The following is a 22,358-nucleotide window of genomic DNA, read 5'->3' as shown; positions in this document are numbered from 1 at the left end:
ACAATGAGACGAAGATGTTTGTGACTACTTTTTATATCTTGCCTATCGGAGATATTAATCTCAAGCCAATCAACCTGATTGTACTTGTACGATAGGAGATGCAAGATTAGATTATCATGTACCTGGATGGTACAATGACAGGATAAACACTTGATTCAGAGAATCAAGTTTCTCTGTTCTTGCGAACATCCTAAAATCGAGTTAACGATCAATTTGATTATAATTTGCTTAGAGTTTCTTTACAGGTTCATTAGCTTATATAACCCTCATTCACTACCTAGCATCCAACGGATAAACATCCCCCAGGTGGTTACATCAGCCCACACCCTTACAATTTATAAGGACACCCACTAATCAGCTAGTTACTACCAATGATCCTAATACTAAGTATTTCCATTGAATATGATAAGGGACACCCTCTTCTCATCATGTCAGGTATATGACATTCCCCACTCCTTGGAAACATCCTTGTCCTCAAGGATGAGAACTGAGCTGCCAAGTCCTCTTCTCATCATGTCAGGTACAGCCTGGTAGCATCATGATAGTACTTCCAACTAGAGGTAGAAGATCGGAATCCAGAATTCCAGTGATCACCCTTAGTGTGGTGTTGTCGCACTTGAACTCCAAGCCCAGCAATCCAGTGTCCACTAGACCACGAAATAAAATGAGCACACAAGGTAGTAGGTCCACCCAAAATGCAATTAGGGAACTGAACTCGCTCGTGCTTGGTGCTCGACAATAAGCATGTCCAAAATTATCAAAATTCGGAACTTGGTAGTCACCAATAGAAATGGCACTAGGAATAATGCTCATGGTGGCTGAGATATGAATATGAATCTCCAAGTCTGGAAGAAAATTTACGGACCATAACCAGAGGTGTTGTCTTGACAACCAATGTTGCCACTACCTACAAAAGTTGTTTAACAGTTTACCTGACACCAAGGACACTGGATTTGCACTAGTTTCTCGTCTGTAGAATTTGCATTAGCTCCAAAAATTTGCACCAATTTTCTAGCCTGACCAGAAATTTGCACCAATATATCATTGAGATGAACATCATTATCTGTTGTAAGTTCAAACTTCCATGTCGAAAGAATTACCCTCAGTGGATAAATTCCTATGATCCTAATGATAACACAGTCTATACAACCATAAATATTCACCATTTGATGTGTCAAACCCCATAGAGCAATGTAACAAGGAACATAATATTCACCACAATCAAATTTGTATAAATCTGTCAGTTTCATGCAGTGCGGGGTAAAATACCGGGCAAGGTAACACGAGTGCAGATAACTCCAAAGGAACTGCCTAACTTGCAATCCAATTCTCTCGTGAATCTCCAGTCTTCCACATACTTCTGATTGAAGCCACAGAAAATGCAAGTATAAACCTATCTAGGACAGATAAAAATGACTGCTCACATTGTTATAAACTGGAAGGACCGTCAAGAGAATTTCACACTGTTTCGAAAGAATCTGTAGCGTAAGAGGATGTCTCCCTGACAGCGCAATATACAGCTTACGGTGACCACTATTATTCTCAGCTTTAGCAGACAATGCACAAATAAAAACATAATTAAGGATGCCGGTATCAATTCCAGTTGGTACCCAAGTTCCAAAGCCAATGCAGGAGCAGATTTGCTAGCACAAGCATCAATAAAATTCCACCCAGTACGAACAATCAAACAAGAAGTAAAGTAGAATTTTAAAGTATGTCTATCAAAAGCAGACCACCTACCAACAGGTTCAATTTCTTTACCACGATCAGATATTAGGCGAATATACTCAGCAGTAGGTAAACTAGCACAGCTAGAAGTAATCAGAATTAAGTATCCGAAGAAGTGTACCTTGGTGAAACCGGTTGTGTAGGAAGGAATTTGTGGAAGAAGCAGACAGAAATAATGAATATCGAAATTCTGAATTCTTATTTTCCGATGCTTCCCCACATAATAAGCAAAGCCACCACTGACTGAAAATCTTCCATAAACCGCGAATGTAAGCAAATTCAGCAGGATATGAGCATCAGTAAAAACAAAAAGGTTAACTTCAATAGGTTTTGGCAACGTTGCTTGCTTATAATACCACTTTTGGTGCCCTTGCGCATCTGAACGAACCTCTAACGAGTCGTAACAATAAGCACACCAAATTGAAGTTTTGAGAGAATATCTGCAACACCATTACTCACTCTCCACACCAAGCTCTCAGCGAATTTACCAAAAATTGTCTTACTCGCAACCACTGTAACAGTCAGTTCCCTCTCAACAACAATTGCAGCATCATGAACACATAAAGGAACAAGCAACACTTGAAACATTTGCGATAAAACATGTCGAACATATGCATAACTTCCATTAATTTGGTTAAACCAAGTACCCTGATCCATAGAAAATCTCAACAGATAAAGAAGTGGAGCCCCAATAATGAACTGCAAAGCCAGTAAACAAGTGGGAAGAACAGATAATAATGCACAAGGCTGAATTATAACCCCAACAAGCATTCTGAACTGCACCCATTCACAACCACATAAGCATTTATAAATATTATGAATTCCACCAATTCGCAGCCACAAAAGCATCAACAAACTATTGGTAAAAAAATTCGTAAGCAACAGGTGGACAAGCAATTGACTGTTATCCCCATAAGCACTAGATGTAACAAAAATAATGAATAATAAGTCCCTAAGCCACACTTTCATTGATGGACAAACTTAGAATCAAGTGCAGGAAAACAAGAAATCCATATAATAAGGTTTATCTCCTTCCCACGATCAAACACACTGCGGATAAAATCGAACATAGGGAAGAAACATTTATCAACCAAAAACTTATAACACACCTGACCCATTTTGAGCCGTAAGAGTAAATCAATTCCTACACTACTCAAACTTCCAGGTTCACTGTCAGGCATTTTATCAAACAACATCCAAGCAATACCAATAGCACCACCTTTATCTAAATTAAAAGCAACTGTTTTCCTAAACAACCCATCTGAATGATACCCTTGTTTGTGAACCAGTTTGTAATTAAATTTTGCATTGTTATTATCCATAAAAATTGATCTATCAGACGCCTTCCCACGATCAAATAGGGAACAAATACAAACGAAGTAAAGATAGAAGCAAAAACCACCAGTAGAATTCATACAAACATGTATAATTGAGCAATAATTAGTTAGACCAAAACTAAATTCACAGTCAGCCACAGAATAGGAAAGTCCCTGAATTAGTTCTGATCTTTTTCCACGATCAAATAAAACTCGAGAATAATCAGAAAGAACAGGAAAACAAACTTTACCCATTTTGAGATTATTCCTATCAAAATCAATCACCAAAGCGTCACCGATTCCTTTAAATTCAAAACTCGCAATAACAATGGAAGCATCAGCTTCGTTTTCTGCAAGGGAAAATGAAGGAATATACTCCAATTCGAGAGAATCCTTTTCGTCATCAACAACAGGAGGAGTTGATTTGATTTCCTCAGATGGAGAGACAGTAATATCCTCAACTGAAATAGTAGACTCTTCCATGTTTGATGGCTGAGGTAGATCGACTCCAAGCAGATTCAGAATACGATCCAATTTAGTACTCATGGAACCAAGCACAAATTTGATTTCAGTGATTGAATCTGTATGTTGAGTAACGGTAGTTAAGATTTCTTCAAGTTTTTATGTGGTAGCCATGGTTACAGGTTCCAGGATTAGAATCTGATACCAATTTTCATGTACCTGGATGGTACAATGACAGGATAAACACTTGATTCAGAGAATCAAGTTTCTCTGTTCTTGCGAACATCCTAAAATCGAGTTAACGATCAATTTGATTATAATTTTCTTAGATTTTCTTTACAGGTTCATTATCTTATATATCCGTCACTCACTACCTAGCATCCAATGGCTAAACATCCCCCAGGTGGTTACATCAGCCCACAACCTTACAATTTATAAGGACACCCACTAATAAGCTAGTTACTACCAATAATTCTAATACTAAGTATTGCCATTGAATGTGATAAGGGACACCCTATTCTCATCATATCAGGTATATGACACAGATCACACAACTACGATAAAAGTAGTATCGGTCTGGCTTCACAATCCCAATGAAGTCTTTAAGTCGTTAACCTGGTTTTAGAAGAAGAAAACCAAAGGTTAAAGGAGAAACGACTCTATCACGCAAACTAGTATCACACGTGAAGTGTGGGTATTAGTTTTGCAGAGTTGCTAGATGTCCTCTTATATAGTCTTTCAAATCAGGGTTTCTCCTTGGTCACAAAGTAAACAATATCCATCGTTAGATGAAAACCTGATTTAGATTCAAGCTAATATTTCTCAACCGTTAGATCGAAAACTTAGCTTGTTATACACAAATGAAATGCATGCTTCTAGGTTTGTTAACCGTACCCAAACGTGTACATTGTTGGTTCAACAACAGTTAACCAAAAGGCTAGCCATATGAGCATTTCATACCAACCATATTCTTCCTCACTATAACTAGTTCAAATGACTCAAATTAACTAGTTAGAGAGTTGTTAAATTGCAAGGAAATCTTATGTACTACACAAGACACAATTGAGGCAAAGATGATTTGATTCACTCGAATCGGTTCATGAACTTTATAGCCACGGTTTGCAAATTGCATTCCTTAGTCTTTATAAGTTTAAGTTCAGAAATCATCTTCAGATATATAACCTTCTTAAGTTCGCACACTAGGTTCGCGGACTTAAGCAACCGGGCAGAGTTTACAAACTCCAGTAGAAAATCTCGGGAAATATTTTCCGCCGGTTCGCGGACTGGTACTCACGTAACAAGTTTGTCAACTCCAGCAGAATTTCTCGGGATGAGAAGTTTGGCAGTTCGCGGACTGGGTTCGCGGACTTGGCAACAATCCATTTTTCCGGTTTCTCTTGATCAACAAAGTTCGCAAATTTTGGTTCAAGGGATATGACTTATGCACATATGTGTTTCCACAATAATACTTATGTCCATCATTGGTTATATAATCTAAACTCTCATTCCAACCATTGAACATTCTTAGAGAACGTTATATAGTTTTTACACCATTTCTCGTCAAAGCAATTTTCAAAGTGATTGAAACATATCATGACTTACGTCACTAGGTAAAGATAAACATGGTTGAGGCGAAACGCTTACCAACACATATTTTGAGATATAGATAGGTGAGGTATACTCGGCTCGAATTACCAAATGTGTATAATCGAAGTCTATATATAGCATACGACTTTTTGTCTCAAGAAGTAGGAGATAGAGTAGATAGACTATTGAGTGACAGATAAGTTCAAGTCTTCACATACCTTTTTGTCTAGAAGTTCCACCGGTTCCTTGAGTAGTTCTTATTCTTGTATGATGAATCGCCATGAAGTCCTTGAGCTCAACTACACTTTCTATCCTAGTCCGAGACTTAGCTATAGTAGACTAGAAATCAAGACTTATAATTTTGATCACTAACATTGACAAACATGCTTGAGATAGCAACGCATGCGAGTTCGACCGAGTAATGCTCTAACAATCTCCTCCTTTGTCAATTTTAGTGACAAAACTATCAATACATATGAAATACAAAAAAGATAAAGAAACTTTAGTAGCTCCTATTCCACATGTCTAATCTTCAACATTCCTCGAAATCTTCGTCACTTCCAAGTACTCCAATGATCCCAAAGGTTGTAAGTTTAGCATCACCATTGTTGAAGATCCGTAGCTATAAAAATGAGAAAGCATCGGTCTCGATCATTGTTATTTAGTGTCATAGTATTATTACACAGTGTCAAAGTCCAATTATATCACAACTTCAACAATAATACTATGGTGATATGTATCGCTCACCCTTAGTCAATACTCCATCTCACATGGAAACCACTCCCCCTTACACAATGATCCGAAAACCATATGTATTTGTAGTCTGAACTACATATTAATTCTCCCCCTTTTTGTCGATAAAATTGGCAAAGGTACAAGAACGGGATCATAATGAAATTTCCGTAAGAGACATTTCATGACTAAAAGAAAATACATACCATCTAATTTAGATGCAATCATATAGCCGAAGCTAATAGAATTCATTAAGGAGTTTAAAGATACAAGACATCCCCTTTAAAATTCCACAGCCGCACACCCCTCAAGATATGACCATTAAGCACAAGTTCAAAAGAACGCTCCCCCATTTGATGTCATTCCCGAAAGAACAAAAAGAGCGACCTTAATTTCGAAAGAAAAAAGATTTTTATTGGACACCAAAACCATAGGAATGATTTTTATATCCAAAAACTCAAGCAAATTAATCACAAGTAAACCCATGGTTAATTTAATCGGAATACGCAATCAAATTAAACACAAAAAATGATCAATTAATTGATTATGCTCAACATAAGAGAACTTACGGATCTACGACTAAGTTAACCATATAAAATGATTAGCTTAACCGTTCGTATACTCAACACAAGAAAAACTTATGGAGTATTGCAGTATACACATAAAATATGGATCATGGATGATCAACACTGCAGAATATACAAGGATTCATTCTATTTTCCATCACTATTTGCATAACGACAATCAATAGACATAATCCTTGTTCACAAAAGATTTTAACCTATCTTCCACCCAATATTGACATAATAGGCTTAACTTTTGTATTTGTCAAAAGCATATTCATTCTTTTATCAATACATGCATATCGACATACGAAGGAATTTAGTTTTGACAAGGTATGGGACAATCATAGTTCACGGACGTAAACACACATATCCCATAACAATTTTGCAATATATAAAACCATAAAGATTAATACTGCAAAAATCATCTTCCAAAGAAATTTAGAATTTAAACCAATAAATCTAAAAACATGAAGATGAAAACTTTGGACATAGCCATGTGTAGTCACAATAATTGCTATTCCAAACTCTAGTAATCCTTCTCAAAAACAAGAATAAATTCTCATAAGAAGTTTCCTAGGCATCAAGACAAACTCGTAATGCACATATAAGAATATTTGTCCTTAGAGAGTATAATCAATCTTTTTCTCCCAGATTTATACTAAGAATAGCTTCCAAAGGTGTATAAAAACATTTCAAAGAAGAACATACAAAGTCATTAACGACCATGGACCATAGTTCACATAAAATGATTGTGAACATTCAAGAATCCCATAGTAATGCGTACTACTGCCCATTCTTGAACTTCTTTCTTTGTGATTCACCAACAACATTCTTGTAAAAGCTACAAATGAGCTTAGAAGAGTAGTACTCCAAGAATCCAAGTTCCCAAGTTCAAGAATAAGTGGAACAAGTGCAACAAAACGGAGCAAAATACTCAAAAACAAGAGACGGGACAGATACCAATCTTAATTCATCCAAATACAAGAATTCTCGTATTCATTTTGAATAGAATTCAAATAAAAAGATAATGAAAAAAGAATGAGGTCATTCCGAGTTAGGACGAAGAAGTTACGGCCAAAACAAGTTTACCGAATATCGACTTCAGGTATGCATACGGGTTTACAAACGAAATTTTCAAGTCCGCGAACTTAAACCCCTGGATTTTGATTTTAAAAGATGTTATGCATACCTGGTCGGTGTACCATGAAGTCCAAACATCCCAAACTACTATTTTTAAACCTAAACGTTTAAGAACTTTAAACACAGATCAAGTTAGGTAGAAATGAACAATAATCAAGGTACATGGATCATAAAAACACAAATCTTGCTCAGTTTTATAGACATACCTTTTTAGAAGAATTCAGTCGAATTCTACAACCTTACCGAACATAATATGTGTGCCCCAATTCTCGTGCTTCCCTCACCGTATACATAACATGGCATTTCTTTGTAAGGATGCACTTACAACACAATCAAGTTGTGTTGGGGTGAACAATGTCTTGCTCACCACAAGTGACCTTTGGATTATCATGAAAGAGATCGCTTTTAGAACCTTTCACATCCAATTCCATTTTTCCAAAAAACTTGTTAAGTTCCAACATCATGGATATTACCTTCTCCATAGTCATGGAATTTTCTGGGAGATCATTCCTTTTCACACTCAAAACATCATTGGATTTCTTTGGTACCCACTTCTGAGTGCGTTTAGGAACAATCTGAACCTTCTTCCCTTTACTCTCTTCTAGATTTGAAGAAAGAGAATTGGATTGACTATTCTTTTGTAAGTTAGTATTTCTCCAATTGGGAGCATCGGATCTTGTCTTCTCCTTTATAAATTTATTCTTTTGATAATCATTACAATTGTGAAAATACTTCGCATGACGTTTATAGGCAAATCTAGGATTATCACAACACTGATTCCTTTGCCTAAAGGTTGGACGTTTACAACCCGTAATGTCAAGAGTGTTAGCCTTAACATATGATCCCGGTTTAATCATTTCATTTGACACCCAAACAAGAATATCATGAAGTTTTTCATTCCTTATACGAAAACAACATCTCCTTTCCAGGTGACCTTTGTTTCCACAATAATGACAAATATAAGGAACGTTCTTACCCGGATTCATGTGTGCTGGTTTTGGAGGTTGATATACTTTGCTCTTTTGAACCTTAACTGCCGGTGAAGGTATTTCACTTTTTCTATCAGTGGAAACGTTTTGTTTAGAAGAATCACTGGCCTTGACAAATTTTACCTCTTTGCTAATACTTGGAGCATTTATTCCCTTATAGCCCAATCCTCGTGTATCACGATGATTTTTACTTGATCCTAGCATAGTGGTTAATTTGCTTGAACTAGTATTGAACTTTTTCAAGTCATCTTCCAACATCTTGTTTTTTATCAAGAGCAGCAGCTAAATCAGCCTCAAGGTGTTTTTATCGAGCGAGACAAGCACTTTCTCTGTCATCAAAACTAATTTGTTGAGAGTTAAACCTTGCTTCAGATTCTGCAAGTTTCTCTTCCAACAAAAAGTACTTTTGATAAATATTATCACATTCAAGTGACTTCATACGTAGGTTTTCTTCAGAATCCCTGAGGATCGATTCGTTAGAACGATTCGAAAAATAAACGCCTGTGTAACATCTTCTCAATTTCTTGTTTTCTCGACAGAGAGGAGTCAGAAGAGGTGTGACATGAGAAGTTGTAATCTTCTTCATTTTCCATGAATCCAAAACTTAACATACTCCGAGACTTCCTCATCAACATCTCTATCAATATCTAAATCACCTTCATCAGAAAGTTCACCCAACTGTTCTTCTAGAAGAGTTTCCCAATCAACAGTTTTTACATCAAGAGAATGTTTAGATATTGACTTAGATGTGACAGTTATCTCAGTTGAATCCAAGCTTTTAGAATCATCTGGTAATTTCTGAACTGGTACATCATTGAGATAGACTTGTCCATAATCAGATCGCTACAAACACAGACTTATAAGGTCTTTAACGTGTTTGCCTGCTCTGATACCAGTTGAAAACGCGGGGGTCTAACAACACCACCCAATATTTCTCTTAGCAATCTGTATGGACTAACTCCGAAATATTTTCTAGAGACTCAACTAGACAGTCAGACTCAATCTAGGTAAAAGTATCTCAAGGAGTTAATATCTCTCTCTTGTTTTGATTTACTCGAGCTAATAGAAGTAAGCGAGTCTTTAATCAAACACAAGGAACAACTTGGATGGTACCAAAGACCAATATACAAGGATCAATCAATGACAATCAACAGCCAAAGGTTGGACTACTCTAATTGATGATCTAAAGCACAACCTGTATTATTTCAATTATAAAGATAAAACAATATAATGTGGAAACTAAAATAACACAGACACTAGAAATTTTGTTAACGAGGAAACTGCAAATGCAGAAAAACCCCGGGACCTAGTCCAGATTGAACACACACTCTATTAAGCCGCTACAGACACTAGCCTACTCCAAGCTAACTTCGGACTGGACTGTAGTTGAACCCCAATCAGTCTCCCACGGATCTAACGTACAGTGGTACTCCCTACGCCTCTGATCCCAGCAGGATACTGCGCACTTGATTCCCTTAGCTGATCTCATTCACAACTAAGAGTTGAGACGACCTAAAATCGCAGGCTTTGACAATAAACAAATCTGTCTCACACAGACAAGTCTATCAAAGGATCAATCTGTCTGCCACAGAAAAACCCTAAAGTTTTTGTTCCGTCTTTTGATAATAATTAAGGTGAACCGGAACCAATTGATAATCCGGTCTTATATTCCCGAAGAACAACCTAGATAAATCAATAACCTCACAACAATCTTAATCGTATGGTAGTGAAACAAGATGTTGCGGAATCACAAACAATGAGACAAAGATGTTTGTGACTACTTTTTATATCTTGCCTAGCGGAGATATTAATCTCAAGCCAATCTACCTGATTGTACTCGTATGATAGAAGATGCAAGATCAGATCACCCAACTACGATAAAGGTAGTATTGGTCTGGCTTCACAATCCCAATGAAGTCTTTAAGTCGTTAACCTGGTTTTAGAAGAAGAAAACCAAAGGTTAAAGGAGAAACGACTCTAGCACGCAAACTAGTATCACACGTGAAGTGTGGGGATTAGTTTTACAGAATTGCTAGATGTCCTCTTATATAGTCTTTCAAATCAGGGTTTCTCCTTGGTCACAAAGCAAACAATATCCATCGCTAGATGAAAACCTGATTTATATTCAAGCTAATATTTCTCAATCGTTAGATCGAAAACTTAGCTTGTTATACACAAATGAAATGCATGTTTCTAGGTTTGTTAACCGTACCCAAACGTGTACATTATTGGTTCAACAATAGTTAACCAAAACGCTAGCCATATGAGCATTTCATACCAACCATATTCTTCTTCACCATAACTAGTTCAAATGACTCAAATGACTCAAATGAACTAGTTAGAGAGTTGTTCAATTGCAAGGAAATATTATGTACTACACACGACACAATTGAAGCAAAGATGATTTGATTCACTCGAATCGGTTCATGAACTTTATAGCCACGGTTTGCAAATTGCATTCCTTAGTCTTTATAAGTTTAAGTTCAGAAATCATCTTCAGATATATAACCTTCTTAATTTCGCACACTAGGTTCGCGGACTTAAGAAACCGGGTAGAGTTTACAAACTCCAGTAGAAAATCTCGGGAAAGACTTTCCACCGGTTCGCGGAATGGTACTCATGTAACAAGTTTGTCAACTCCAACATAATTTATCGGGATGAGAAGTTCCGCAGTTCGCGGACTGGGTTTGCGGACTTGGAAACAAGCCATTCTTCCGGTTTCTCTTGATCAACAAAGTTCGCAAACTTTGGTTAAAGGGATAGGACTTATGCACATATGTGTTTCCACAACAATACTTATGTCCATCATTGGTTGTAATCTAAACTCTCATTCCAAAAATTGAAACATTCTTAGAGGACATTATATAGTTGTTACATCATTTCTCGTCAAAGCAATTTTCAAAGTGATTGAATCATATCATGAATTACGTCACTAGGTAAAGATAAACATGGTAGAAGCGAAACGCTTACCAACACATATTTCGAGATGTAGATAGGTGAGGTATACTCGGATCGAAATGCCAAATGTGTATAATCTAAGTTTATATATAGCATACAACTTTTTGTCTCAAGAAGTAGGAGATAGAGTAGATAGACTTTTGAGTGACAGATAAGTTCAAGTCTTCACATACCTTTTTGTCGAGAAGTTCCACCGGTTCCTTGAGTAGTTCTTCTTCTTGTATGATGAATCGCCATGAATTCCTTGAGCTCGACTACATTTTCTATCCTGGTCCGAGACTTAGCTATAGTAGACTAGAAATCAAGACTTATAGTTTTGATCACTAACATTGACAGACATGCTTGAGATAGCAACGCATGCGAGTTCGACCGAGTAATGCTATAACACGTGTTCCAGAATTTTAAAAGATGGTCCATCTCAAGCACATCGTTACTGCACTCGAATGTCACTGCCGGAATTTACAATGGAAGAAGATGTTGCTCTTGTTCGATGTTGGTTACATCGTATGGTGAGACCAATGAACAATGACAATTTCTTGGAAAGAGTATTGGGACATTTGGTAGCATCGCGGAACGAAGCCATAAGAAACAGTAAGAGCCTAGAACTAAGAATTGCATTCATCACTAATCAAGTCAAACAATATACGGAAGTATTGCGGATGGTTCATCGTAGCAATTCTGGATTATCCAACGAAGAATTGGAAACCATCGCTCAGACCAAGTTTACTGAAGAAAGCGGGAGAGAGTCTAGGCATTTTGAATGCTATAAACTTTACAGAGAGAATGTCGCTGGATTTGATGTAGTTTGATGTTTTTGTTGTGATTTATTAAAATGTAGTTTGATGTTATTTGCAAATTTAATAAATTGTAATAAATTTCACTTAATCTGAGTGAAAATCTATTTTAAAATATAAACATTTTCATTCATTGATATTACTGCCAATTCTTTTACAAGATATAAACTTATTAGACAATAATAAAAACTTCAATAAAAATCAAGTACAAGTTTTGGCCTTCTGTTTATCTTCATTTGACGTATTTTTTATTCAACGCGCTCTTTGATAGTTTCACCTTTGTTTTTGAATTTTTTGTTGTTAAATTTCAAAACTGGAGCTCTTCTTTGCCTTTTAGCTGAACATTTTCTTGGAGCAACTTCAAAAACTTGCACTTCTCTCTTAAAATTTTCAATCTTTTTAAAACTCCCACATATCTTAGAAACAACAGCTTCAAGTTTTGCATCGCAAAAAAGTGTGATCGCCTTTTCAGCCATTGAGAAATAGATTTTAGAAGAGAAAATTCAAGAGAAGTGAATTTTGGTGTGAGTGAATTGTTTGAATTGGATGGTAATTTATAGAGGTAAAAAGTGAATTTTGAATTAAAAAAAAACCGTTGGCGTTTTTGCTACAAACGCCAGCGTCATATGTTAGGACGCTGCGTCAAAGCTTCGTTCGCCGGCGCTTTTCTCGCAGACTCCAGCGTTTTTCCCTCGGTCGCGCGCTTAGTTATCTAACACCCAGTACTTTACCATAGTGGAAAAACCAGTTTGGCCATCCACCTGGCTCAACAAAATTTTGCATCTGACCATTGCCATAGGGTTGCCTTAACAATACCAATGGCTAGGCTAACTTGTACACTGGTAGAAGAGATGGACTTTAAACTGTTAGGCCCCTTCCTATGGGGTGGCAAACATTTATGTTTGCCATTTAAGCACCCAATATGGAGGGGGAAAACTGGTAAAATCTCCTGGCTAAGTGGAAAATTTTCCACTTAGCCAGGCCAGGTCAAGTTTCCACCAAGTCTCGACCGCTCGGTCCAGTTTACACCGTTAGGTGTTTACTGCACCGCTACCGAGTTTTATTAGACCGTCCGGTTTAGTTTGCAACGCTGAGTATAATCTGATCCAACGGCCATAATTCCCCCCCTATAAATACCATATTCCTCTAACATTTTAACTCACACATTCTCTTCTCTACTCTTCACATTTGTTAATCTAAAACAAATTTCATCATCTAACTATTTCATTCACTTGTATTGTACAATTTCTTTAATATGTCTCAATCTAATACTCAATCTAAACAACAAAAGAAGAAGATTAGGGGTCCAAAATTTACCATAGCCGAAGATGAAAGCATTTGCAGAAACTATGTGTTCTTTACACAAGATAGTATCGATGGTACCAGTCAACAATCTACCAAGTTGTAGGATAACATATTTGCTAACTTTCGAAACGAAACTATGAACATAAACGAGCGTGATGCAAATGGATTGTCCGGTCGCTTTGTTATGATCAACGCCCAAGTTTCCTTGTATGTCGCTGCTCTAATGCAAGATGCTCGTGGTCGAGAGAGCGGTATTGTTGATGTTGGTGTCGAACGAAAGTGTCGAACTGATTGGCACCATAAACGTGGGACAAATTTTGCTTATGAAAGTTGTTATCATATTTTGAAAGTATTGCCTAAATATAATCCAGAAGTGTTAGCAAACATGCAGAATATACCTAGAAGTTCACCATACACTTCTGTACCTTCAACTCCAGTTTCACAACAACCATCTCAATCATCTCATCCCCCTTCAGATAATCCATTTTCTTCACCAGAAACAACAATTCCAACTTGAATGTCAATACTTCAATTAAGAGAAAATTATTATGAAGAAATCATGCAAGAGCAGCGAGAAAAGCTGCCCAAGAAGGAGAAGCAAGTGAAGGAGGTATTAGTACTATGGAAACTTTGATAGAGCATCAGAAGACCGTCGAAAAACAAAGAGTTGTAGACCGAAGTTCTTGACTAAGGAGATGAAAAAACATCGAATAACTCAAGAAAAATTTATTTTAGACTATGACAAAAATAAGATTCTAAATGCAAACACCGAAAAAATGAATCCCAGACAATTCATGGCATGGGAGATAGAGATGGAAAAGTTAACATAGGAATTGGAAGAAAAAAGAAACATGGAAAAACAATTTGGGGTTCAAGCTGAAGATGAGGATGATGAAGACGACGATGAAGTAGTGCCACTTAATTAATTAATGTATCAGTTTTAATTTTAATGAATATGTAGTAGTTTGGTTATGGTAAATGAAATTGTTTTGTTGGTTTTTTTAATTACACATTGTTCTACTTTTTCATTATATTAAAACTTAAACTAATTTTTTGCAGTACATTAAAACTTAAACTTGACAACGTCCATGAAAACATTATTAAGCTTAACATCCCGTACGAGTTATTAAAAACTCCTTAAGAATTTGGTAATGCGCTTCGTGTTCGAAATCTTTTCGTTTCCATCTTCGCCACTCGTCTCGAGTTCGTATTCCCAATTCAGCATTAGTCTCACCTCTAAGACGGTATCGAGTGACAATCCTTTTCATAACTATAAAATCCACAAACTCTTTTTTGATATCCATGAATCGGCAAAACAAAGCAGCACGCTCCCGGTTATGAGGATTACCTGTCTCAGTGCAGAAGGCATCATGAATTTTACCCAAATAACTCATACTAGGTAAACCGTTCATCCGTCGTTCTTCATCTCTCTTCCGATAGTGTATTACATAGTTTCTACAAAGAGATAAATCTTCATCTTCAGTGAATCTAGGATCATCCATAATTTAACTAGAAAGTAGAGAAGTTTTTGTAGAGAAGTGATGTATGAGTTTGAAATGGATGAAGTGAAGGATTTATAAGGAATGCTAGCGGTTGAGTCTAGACCGCTAGCGATGAAGTCTAGACCGCTACTTTTAATGACCGTTAAAAAATTTAACTTAAAAAACAACTATAAAACAAAATTATGGAACAACAAATGAAACATAAACAATTTAAAAAAATAAAAATAAATAACAAATGAAACAATAATGAAAAAACAAAAACAAATGAAACAAACACTACTCAATTCGTCCCCCATCTCTTCCAAACTCAGCCCACAGATTCGCTCTGAGATCTTCCCTCAACCTGTTATACAAAGTTCTGTTCTCAATATGACTAGTCATTTACGCATAGTTCTTTGCAGGTAATCCTCTAGCTGGTATAATCTCAGGCCTTAAGTCTTCGTCTTGATGGTTAGTCCAATTCTTATTACGACGGGTCTCCTGGATAACCATGTTATGCATAATGATGCAAGTCAGCATAGTCTTATGCATTTCACGAGCACTTAAACCACGATAAGGCCCACAAACGATTGCGAACTTCCGCTTCAGAATTCCAAAAGCCCGTTCCACATCCTTTCTCAGATTCATTTGTTTACTATTGAAATACGAGTATGAACGACCCATTTCACCGGCAGGTGGCTGACGGTAACATTGAACTAAAGTTGACCATTTTGGATAAATTCCATCTGCAAGATAATAACCATGAGTGTAGTGATTCCCGTTGATACTGAAATTTACCGGAGGAGAAATTACATACTTTAAATCTTCAAACAAAGGCGATTTGTGTAAAATATTTATGTCGTTTTGAGATCCCGGGAGACCAAAAAAAGCGTGCCATATCCAACAATCATAAGAAGCAGCAGCCTCAAGGATCACTGTTGGTTTTGCGTAGTGACCCTTATACTGACCGAACCAATAGGTAAGGCATCCGGTCCATACCCAATGCATGCAGTAAAGACTACCCAGCATTCCAGGAAATCCCCTTTCCTGATTCTTCTTTAATATTTCTCTAACATCTGCATCAGTTGGTTTTCGTAAATAGGTAGGACCAAAATGATTAATCATTGTTTCGCAAAACAACGCAAGATACTTGTACGCAGTTGTTTTTCCAATGTGAAGGTACTCATCATTAGAATCTAGAGGTCTGCCATATCCTAAAATCCTCAAAGCCGAAGTAACCTTTTGTTCAGGGCTATGACCCCTAATATTCAGTGCATCATACTGATAATTAAATTGAGGTTCTACCTGACAAAGCTCACCAATAATCTTTAGCACCAAATGTCTGGGCATGCGGAATCGTCCTTGGAAATTTTCATCAGAGAACACACAATCAGGAATAAAATAATCGAGCATCAGCTTCTCGTGTCATTCATCCCGACCCCGGTACGTATATCTTCTTGTGAAGACTTCTCTTGGCTCTGGATCTCTAGGTATTTTCCCCGATGAATATAGTTGCATCAAGTTGTTTGTTAGTTCTTTATCTTCATCTGACTCATCATCAATTTGATTCAACGCCTGAACGAATATTCGTTGTTGTTCTTCAAATTGATCCATATGAATACGCACTTCTTCGTCAGAAGAATCCATATCCATTGAGTTGAAAAAAAATTAAACAGGTGAATAAGATACAAAAGAGTGAGTAAGATAGAGTTAATGAGAAAATTAGGTGTGATTAAATTGAATTGAATGGGGTGAACTTACAGGGAAACGTGGGGGGATAGCCGTTATTTCACTATTTGATAACCGACGATTACAAGACCGACCGGTGTTAAAGAGACCGCTAGCGATCTTCTTAAGGCCGCTCGGTCTTTGCTCAACCGTTCGGTGGAGACTCAATCGCTTATGTTTTCTCCCATAGTGGCCCGGCCAATTTGCCAGGCCAGCTGGCATGGCAAACGGAAGGTTTAGCCTGTTGTCATAGGAACCGGCCTTAGAGATGGACTTTAAACTCTACACCAAGGTGTGGCACATGCAGTTGAGAAGGGAAATTAGGTTTCCTCTTGAAACCAAATCGAGAATCCAATTCACTAGCAGAGACATGAGATGAGAGTGAAAACCAAATGCCGGAGTTCCCTGTTGCTCCAAGACTCACTCGCCGTCACTGGCCAAGGTTCGATGTTAGTCTGCCAAGGGTTGGAAGAAGTATTCTAAGACGAGAAGAACACAGAAACAAGATGGGTTTTGTCTGAGAAGATTTGTCGAGAAGAAGAAGGGAAGAAAGGCTGCTACTGTTGTGATTCGAATCGCAAAGTTATGGTGGAGTTTTGAACAGATTTCATATGCCAAGAAACCAGTGGAAATGAGTTGTTGCTGAACTGTTTTTTTTTTTTTTTGTGGCTGTTAACAAGGGTTGAGAGTTCCATTTGAGACCGAACATACAAGGCAGAAGAACTGATGCTGTTGTTGTTGGTTTGTGATGATAAATGACCCAGATTTATGATGATATGGAATTATTAAAGGAATTTGAATGTTGGGTTGTGATTGAACTTGAATTTGAATTTGCAGGAAATGGAGAACTAGACAGGGGAATTCTTAATTACAGCAGCACCATCAATTCTGCTCATATGATGTTCGCTGAATTGTCTTAACTAAGAAGATGCAGAATTTATATGGTGTTTAAGTCAGATACTGGCTGTACATGCAGCGAGAAGAGGAGGATGGAACTGAAGCTAAGACTTAGTTGCTGAATAACTTGTTGCTGCTGCCATGAATGTATGTGAGCTGTGGTTGTTATCTCAGCTGGAGAAACCCAAAGAAGTATTGCTGCTGCTGGGATATGGAGGAGATTCAAATGGGTTTTCGAACCTGAAATCTGTAGCCTGGATTTGAGCTGGAGAAAGAGGAAGAATGTGTTGTTACCAATGGATCCAGTTTGGAGATCGATTTTGGTGGTACTTTGAGCTGAACTGCATTCGAGCTGAAGTGTTGCTGCTGTCCATTGTGCTGACATTGTAATGGAGTTTGTGCTCGAGGTTAAGAATTTCAGGAGATGGAAGTGATGTTATCTTCAAAAGAAGGAGATGAGTTTGGTGAATTGTTGGCCTGAAATCTAGCTGAGGAGATGTTGTTGCTGTGAGTTAAATGGGTTGCAGTTGACAGGGTCTTGTGTGAGTGTTGCAGAACATAGTGATGCTGCTGCCATGGCCATGTGGATTGTGTGGATGAACTAGTTGGGGTCGATTGTGAGCAGAAATGGGTTTTTGAATCTGGAGAGAGTGGATTGATTATTGGTGCTGATGCTATTAAGACGAGCATAAACAATGAGTTAGTTTGCCAGAATTTCTCGTCATTATACAAGGCTACAATTGGGTTGTTTGGATTGTATCTTGAGCTGAAATGCAGCTGCAACAGGTGTACTGTGACTGAGCTTACAAGGTTTCGAATTCAATGGCTAGCCTTGGCTCGATGGCTATGTATGAGGGTCACTTGGCAGAGGCTAGGAAGTAGTTTGTTGGTTGTCTGCAACGGTTAGTTGCCATGAGTCCGGTGAATGTTTGGCAGCAGATAAGGCTAGACCAAGAAGCCTACAGGATATGGAGATATGGTACCACATTATTTCAGGTATGGAAAGAGTTTCTTGCCGAGAAAACAAGCCACAAGTACTGTCTGTGCGACTGATTATTGAGATGAATGGCTGTGATTATTGGTTGTTTTAGAGTTTATAGTAAATAAGGAAAGTGGATATGCGTCTAGGTCACGACATTACAGCGCAGAAGAGCTATATAAGGAGGCGCAGAAACAAATAGAAGACCTACCTCTTTATCACCAGTTTGTGCTTGCAGATTGTTGCAGAAATTCCTGCGAGAAGAAACTACACGGAACCGGCACCTGAACCTGTTTTCGCAATTGCTGCAGAGTTTGCTTTAGCCCTGAACCTTATTTACTTTGAATATACCTTTGTGCTTAAACCAAAACTATGAGCAGCTAATAACTTTATTGATTGGGGAGGATTTCAAAACTCCAAGCATGTTTTATTAATCAATTCAAGCAAGTTATTCTTTCATAAATATTCTTTGGTTGATTATCTTTTACCGTTTATATGACCATGAGATGTATGCTTGCTAACTAAGCGCGCAATTAGGTATTTTGTATGCAACTCTAATGCTAGTATAGAGAACTTTAATCCGTAATTGTTAGAGTAATCTTTACATAAGTAGCGGTGCACTATTTGTCGCAAAGGAATTTTGTATGCAATAGTGTGTAAAAGATAATCCTAGGTTAACGTGTCGAGCTTACGAACATGTGGATAGGAGCAACTTGATTCACAAATTTACCAATTGATTGAATTACACCTAGAGATCTTATTTTAGGTGATTCATTTGATTAGAATCTGCTAGAGAACTTATTCTATGCGGTGATTTAAGGAATCTAAAGATTAGTTGAGCTTATAACTCGTCTTAAGTTGTTAACAAACGGAATTTATTTGAAAGGTACACTTGTATGATTAATAATATCTTGTTCGGTAGTGGCGAATGAATCTCTAGTCAATTCCATCTCTTAATTTGAAGTATAATCCTAGCAATTTTTCAGAATTTGTGTTATTTAACAACATCAATTTGTCTTTCATAATAACTTAAAACTCACACCTCCCTGTGGACTTGAACTCGACTTGCCTCACTACGTCTTTATAGATTTGTGTAGCATAAGAGAATTATTATTGATAGGTTGACACCCTGATCACGTGACGTCCTGAAGGCGTTAGGCTCTATACTAGCATACAATATTAAGATATTCTATACATAGTCTCTCTACGTAGTCAGGGAACAACGAGCAGCGCGACGTCCTGAAGGCGTTAGGCTCGGTACTAGCATGCAATATATCTAGGAGCCGCCCAATCATTTTGATTATATGTCGAGGTGATGATGAAATGTGTGACGCATCGAAAGCTCAGCTGAGAGACCTTTCGAGAAACATGTTTATCATAGCTCTGAGAGGAATGTTCGCTCAGTCAGAGATCGTGAAATGGTTCACGGATCATAAAATATGAACTGTCACATACATTCCTGAAGCCGAGCCAGAAACATGCAGTATCGTGATTTTACGATTTTACCCTTTGCCGAAAATCCACCATCAACAATTTCTCATGGTGGTAGAAGGACAAGTCATGATGGTTACGGGACCACTTTCTTTGCTAACCACATGGTTCATGGAAAAATATGGAAGTTTCATGGGTTTTGATTGAAAGAGGAATCCTTGAAAGAGAAAAACCCTAATAATAAAAATAATATTACTATAATAATAATAAAATAAGGAAAAGAGGGGAGGGTCGGCTAGAACCGACGGCATGGCCGGTCGGCTAGCCGTGTGGGCCCACCCTCATGGTTCCTTTATTATTTTATCTCTTCCCTTTCCTTCTTTAATTAAACTTCCAATCCTAGTTCTTCCATGAATGCTCCTTTGAGCATTATCACTAAATACACCCGTGCCTCTTGCTTGGGGGTTACTCTGGATGCCCCAAATGCCCGAAACGTAAATATCCATTACTTTCCATGGAATTCGACCTAGAAAAGTCACAGCTCCTGAGTAGGTGAACATTTAGGGTTCAATTAGTGTATAATCTCTAGGAATTTAATCCGATGAATACTGTGACTAGATTTAATTAATCCATTGGTCTATACTAGCATACAATATGTCTAGGAGAATTCAGATATGATGTGATCAACATCATCCGTTGTTCTGGATTGATTTAGACACCAGAGATGAATTCTGAATTCAATAAAAAATGTACCGAGTCTTTCAGCTTTAATCATGAAATACATAGAATATTAAAAGTTTTACCTCAGGAACCCTAATATTGTTATTATACATTATCACTGCCATGATATTACAGAACTGTGGTTCACCCCTTGTGAAGATACAAATTTCTTATGATTCTGATACCAATCAGAGATACATGATTTCCGATGTGATTTTACGAATATGACCTTCGTCAAAAATCCACCATCAACATTAAGTCCCCTTCTTAGTGTGGGACAGTCATGTTCCACAATATGCATATAGATGGTGATTTTTACTGACATAAACGAAATAAATAAATAAGCTCAGCTATCAGACGTTACCAGGATTTCCGATCCAATAATGTTCCAATCATGTCGAATGGTCGTTAAAGGAGCGATAGTCGTAGGAGCTCTTGCACGGTGACTGGGCATCTTCCATAGAGCATAAAATGATAAGGTACGCTGATTTTGTTGGTAGAAGGACCATGTTGATCCGTGCATGGCGTGGGCGTTGCCAGAAAGAGGAGTCATATTTTGACCGAAACTAGGAAAAAGTATAAAACGGAGTGAAACCCTTTATTTTTTCCACGTTCTCCCATCACCACTGACCGAACAGCAGGAGCGCTTTCCTTTTCTTCTCCTTCCGTTCAACCGAGGCAGCAGCAAAGCTCACCGGAAATTCCCGTCGGCCGGCCAATTTCCGGCGCCGGCACCGACCAAGCTCCAGTAAGTTTTTTTTTTCTTTTCTCTGCAACATGATGCTTGATCCATGGAAAGAAAAATTATTTAGTATCTGTACGAATTAATGAAGTTTTTAGGTCAAAATACTGTATTTTTGACTTTCGATGCTTCAAACGTCTTCGTAGGTGCTTTAATCAACTTTGGTACAACAAAGAGGAGGTCCTTGTAGCAGCAACTCTTGTGCCATCACCACTGGACATTTAACCAAAGCATTGCAATATATGAATACCCGCTTCACTTCATTAGTTCTTGCTCGAAAAGACTATTTTATATTCGATTCCGTTGTTGACTTCAAATATTTGTTTCCATCTTCTTCGTAACAGATCATGATGTCTCCCAATCATGTTTTTAATGCCGGGTTTGTAGAGAAACCAAACCATGGGGTAGCCAAAACAGCAAGGATGAAGACTTTCGAAGATGCTTACCCTGACTTATATATATATATCTGTTTCGATAGATTGGAGAGATTGATAAAAGATATGCCTCTTAATCGTTTGGATATTGTACGCCATCGTACTCATTCCTTTTTGGACTAAATATCAAAATAGGAAGAATTAGGGCGCAATGAAATTCTTCAAAGGAGGAAAGCCGAAGATGAAAAACTTGCTGAGTTTCAGCAAAAACGTCGTCGTCTTGAACATAAAGCAATTGAAGCTGGGGAGGAGCAACATGCTCATATTGAGGGCGTCACTTCTGACTCTGATGCAATGAGATATTCCCATGAATGGAAGCCTGCTGATCGTGAAGTCGAACCATATTCTCCTGATGCGAAATCTGAACTA

The 22,358-nt window shown here is 37.6% G+C and overlaps 2 protein-coding genes and 1 long non-coding RNA gene across 3 annotated transcripts; 1 reads left to right on the top strand and 2 right to left on the bottom strand.

The window, feature by feature from the left end:
* Window positions 1-193: 193 nt before the first annotated feature.
* LOC113330333 lies at window positions 194-3,798 on the bottom strand. The gene is made up of 2 exons (XM_026577146.1): window positions 3,296-3,798; window positions 194-2,505 (listed from the first exon to the last, which is right to left on the bottom strand). Exons 1-2 carry the CDS (start codon window positions 3,588-3,590, stop codon window positions 2,363-2,365), a joined length of 438 nt encoding a protein of 145 aa, XP_026432931.1. The 5' UTR covers window positions 3,591-3,798; the 3' UTR covers window positions 194-2,362.
* Window positions 3,799-15,460: 11,662 nt separating this feature from the next.
* LOC113330464 lies at window positions 15,461-16,408 on the bottom strand. Its single transcript, XM_026577272.1, has 2 exons — window positions 16,209-16,408; window positions 15,461-15,845 (listed from the first exon to the last, which is right to left on the bottom strand). Exons 1-2 carry the CDS (start codon window positions 16,406-16,408, stop codon window positions 15,461-15,463), a joined length of 585 nt encoding a protein of 194 aa, XP_026433057.1.
* Window positions 16,409-17,106: 698 nt separating this feature from the next.
* LOC113330372 lies at window positions 17,107-19,125 on the top strand. Its single transcript, XR_003350206.1, has 2 exons — window positions 17,107-17,527; window positions 17,624-19,125. It is a non-coding gene; the product is annotated as an uncharacterized LOC113330372 (long non-coding RNA).
* The last annotated feature ends 3,233 nt before the right edge of the window (window positions 19,126-22,358 follow it).

Source organism: Papaver somniferum, unplaced genomic scaffold (genome assembly GCF_003573695.1).
Source record: "Papaver somniferum cultivar HN1 unplaced genomic scaffold, ASM357369v1 unplaced-scaffold_118, whole genome shotgun sequence".
NCBI classification, from domain to species: Eukaryota; Viridiplantae; Streptophyta; class Magnoliopsida; order Ranunculales; family Papaveraceae; genus Papaver; species Papaver somniferum.
Note: the sequence above shows the minus strand (reverse complement) of the source record. Positions and strands in the feature narration are given on the sequence as shown.

Bases quoted from the DNA above. Each gene is read 5' to 3' on its own strand.
- LOC113330333 (XM_026577146.1), bottom strand. From the start codon at position 3,590: ATGAGTACTAAATTGGATCGTATTCTGAATCTGCTTGGAGTCGATCTA. The intron at 2,506-3,295 runs GTAAAGTTTGTT...GAATGGGTGCAG, and splicing joins TAGGAATAATCTCAAAATGG to TTCAGAATGCTTGTTGGGGT.
- LOC113330464 (XM_026577272.1), bottom strand. From the start codon at position 16,408: ATGCCCAGACATTTGGTGCTAAAGATTATTGGTGAGCTTTGTCAGGTA. The intron at 15,846-16,208 runs GTATCTTGCGTT...GGTAAATTTCAG, and splicing joins GGAAAAACAACTGCGTACAA to TATCAACGGGAATCACTACA.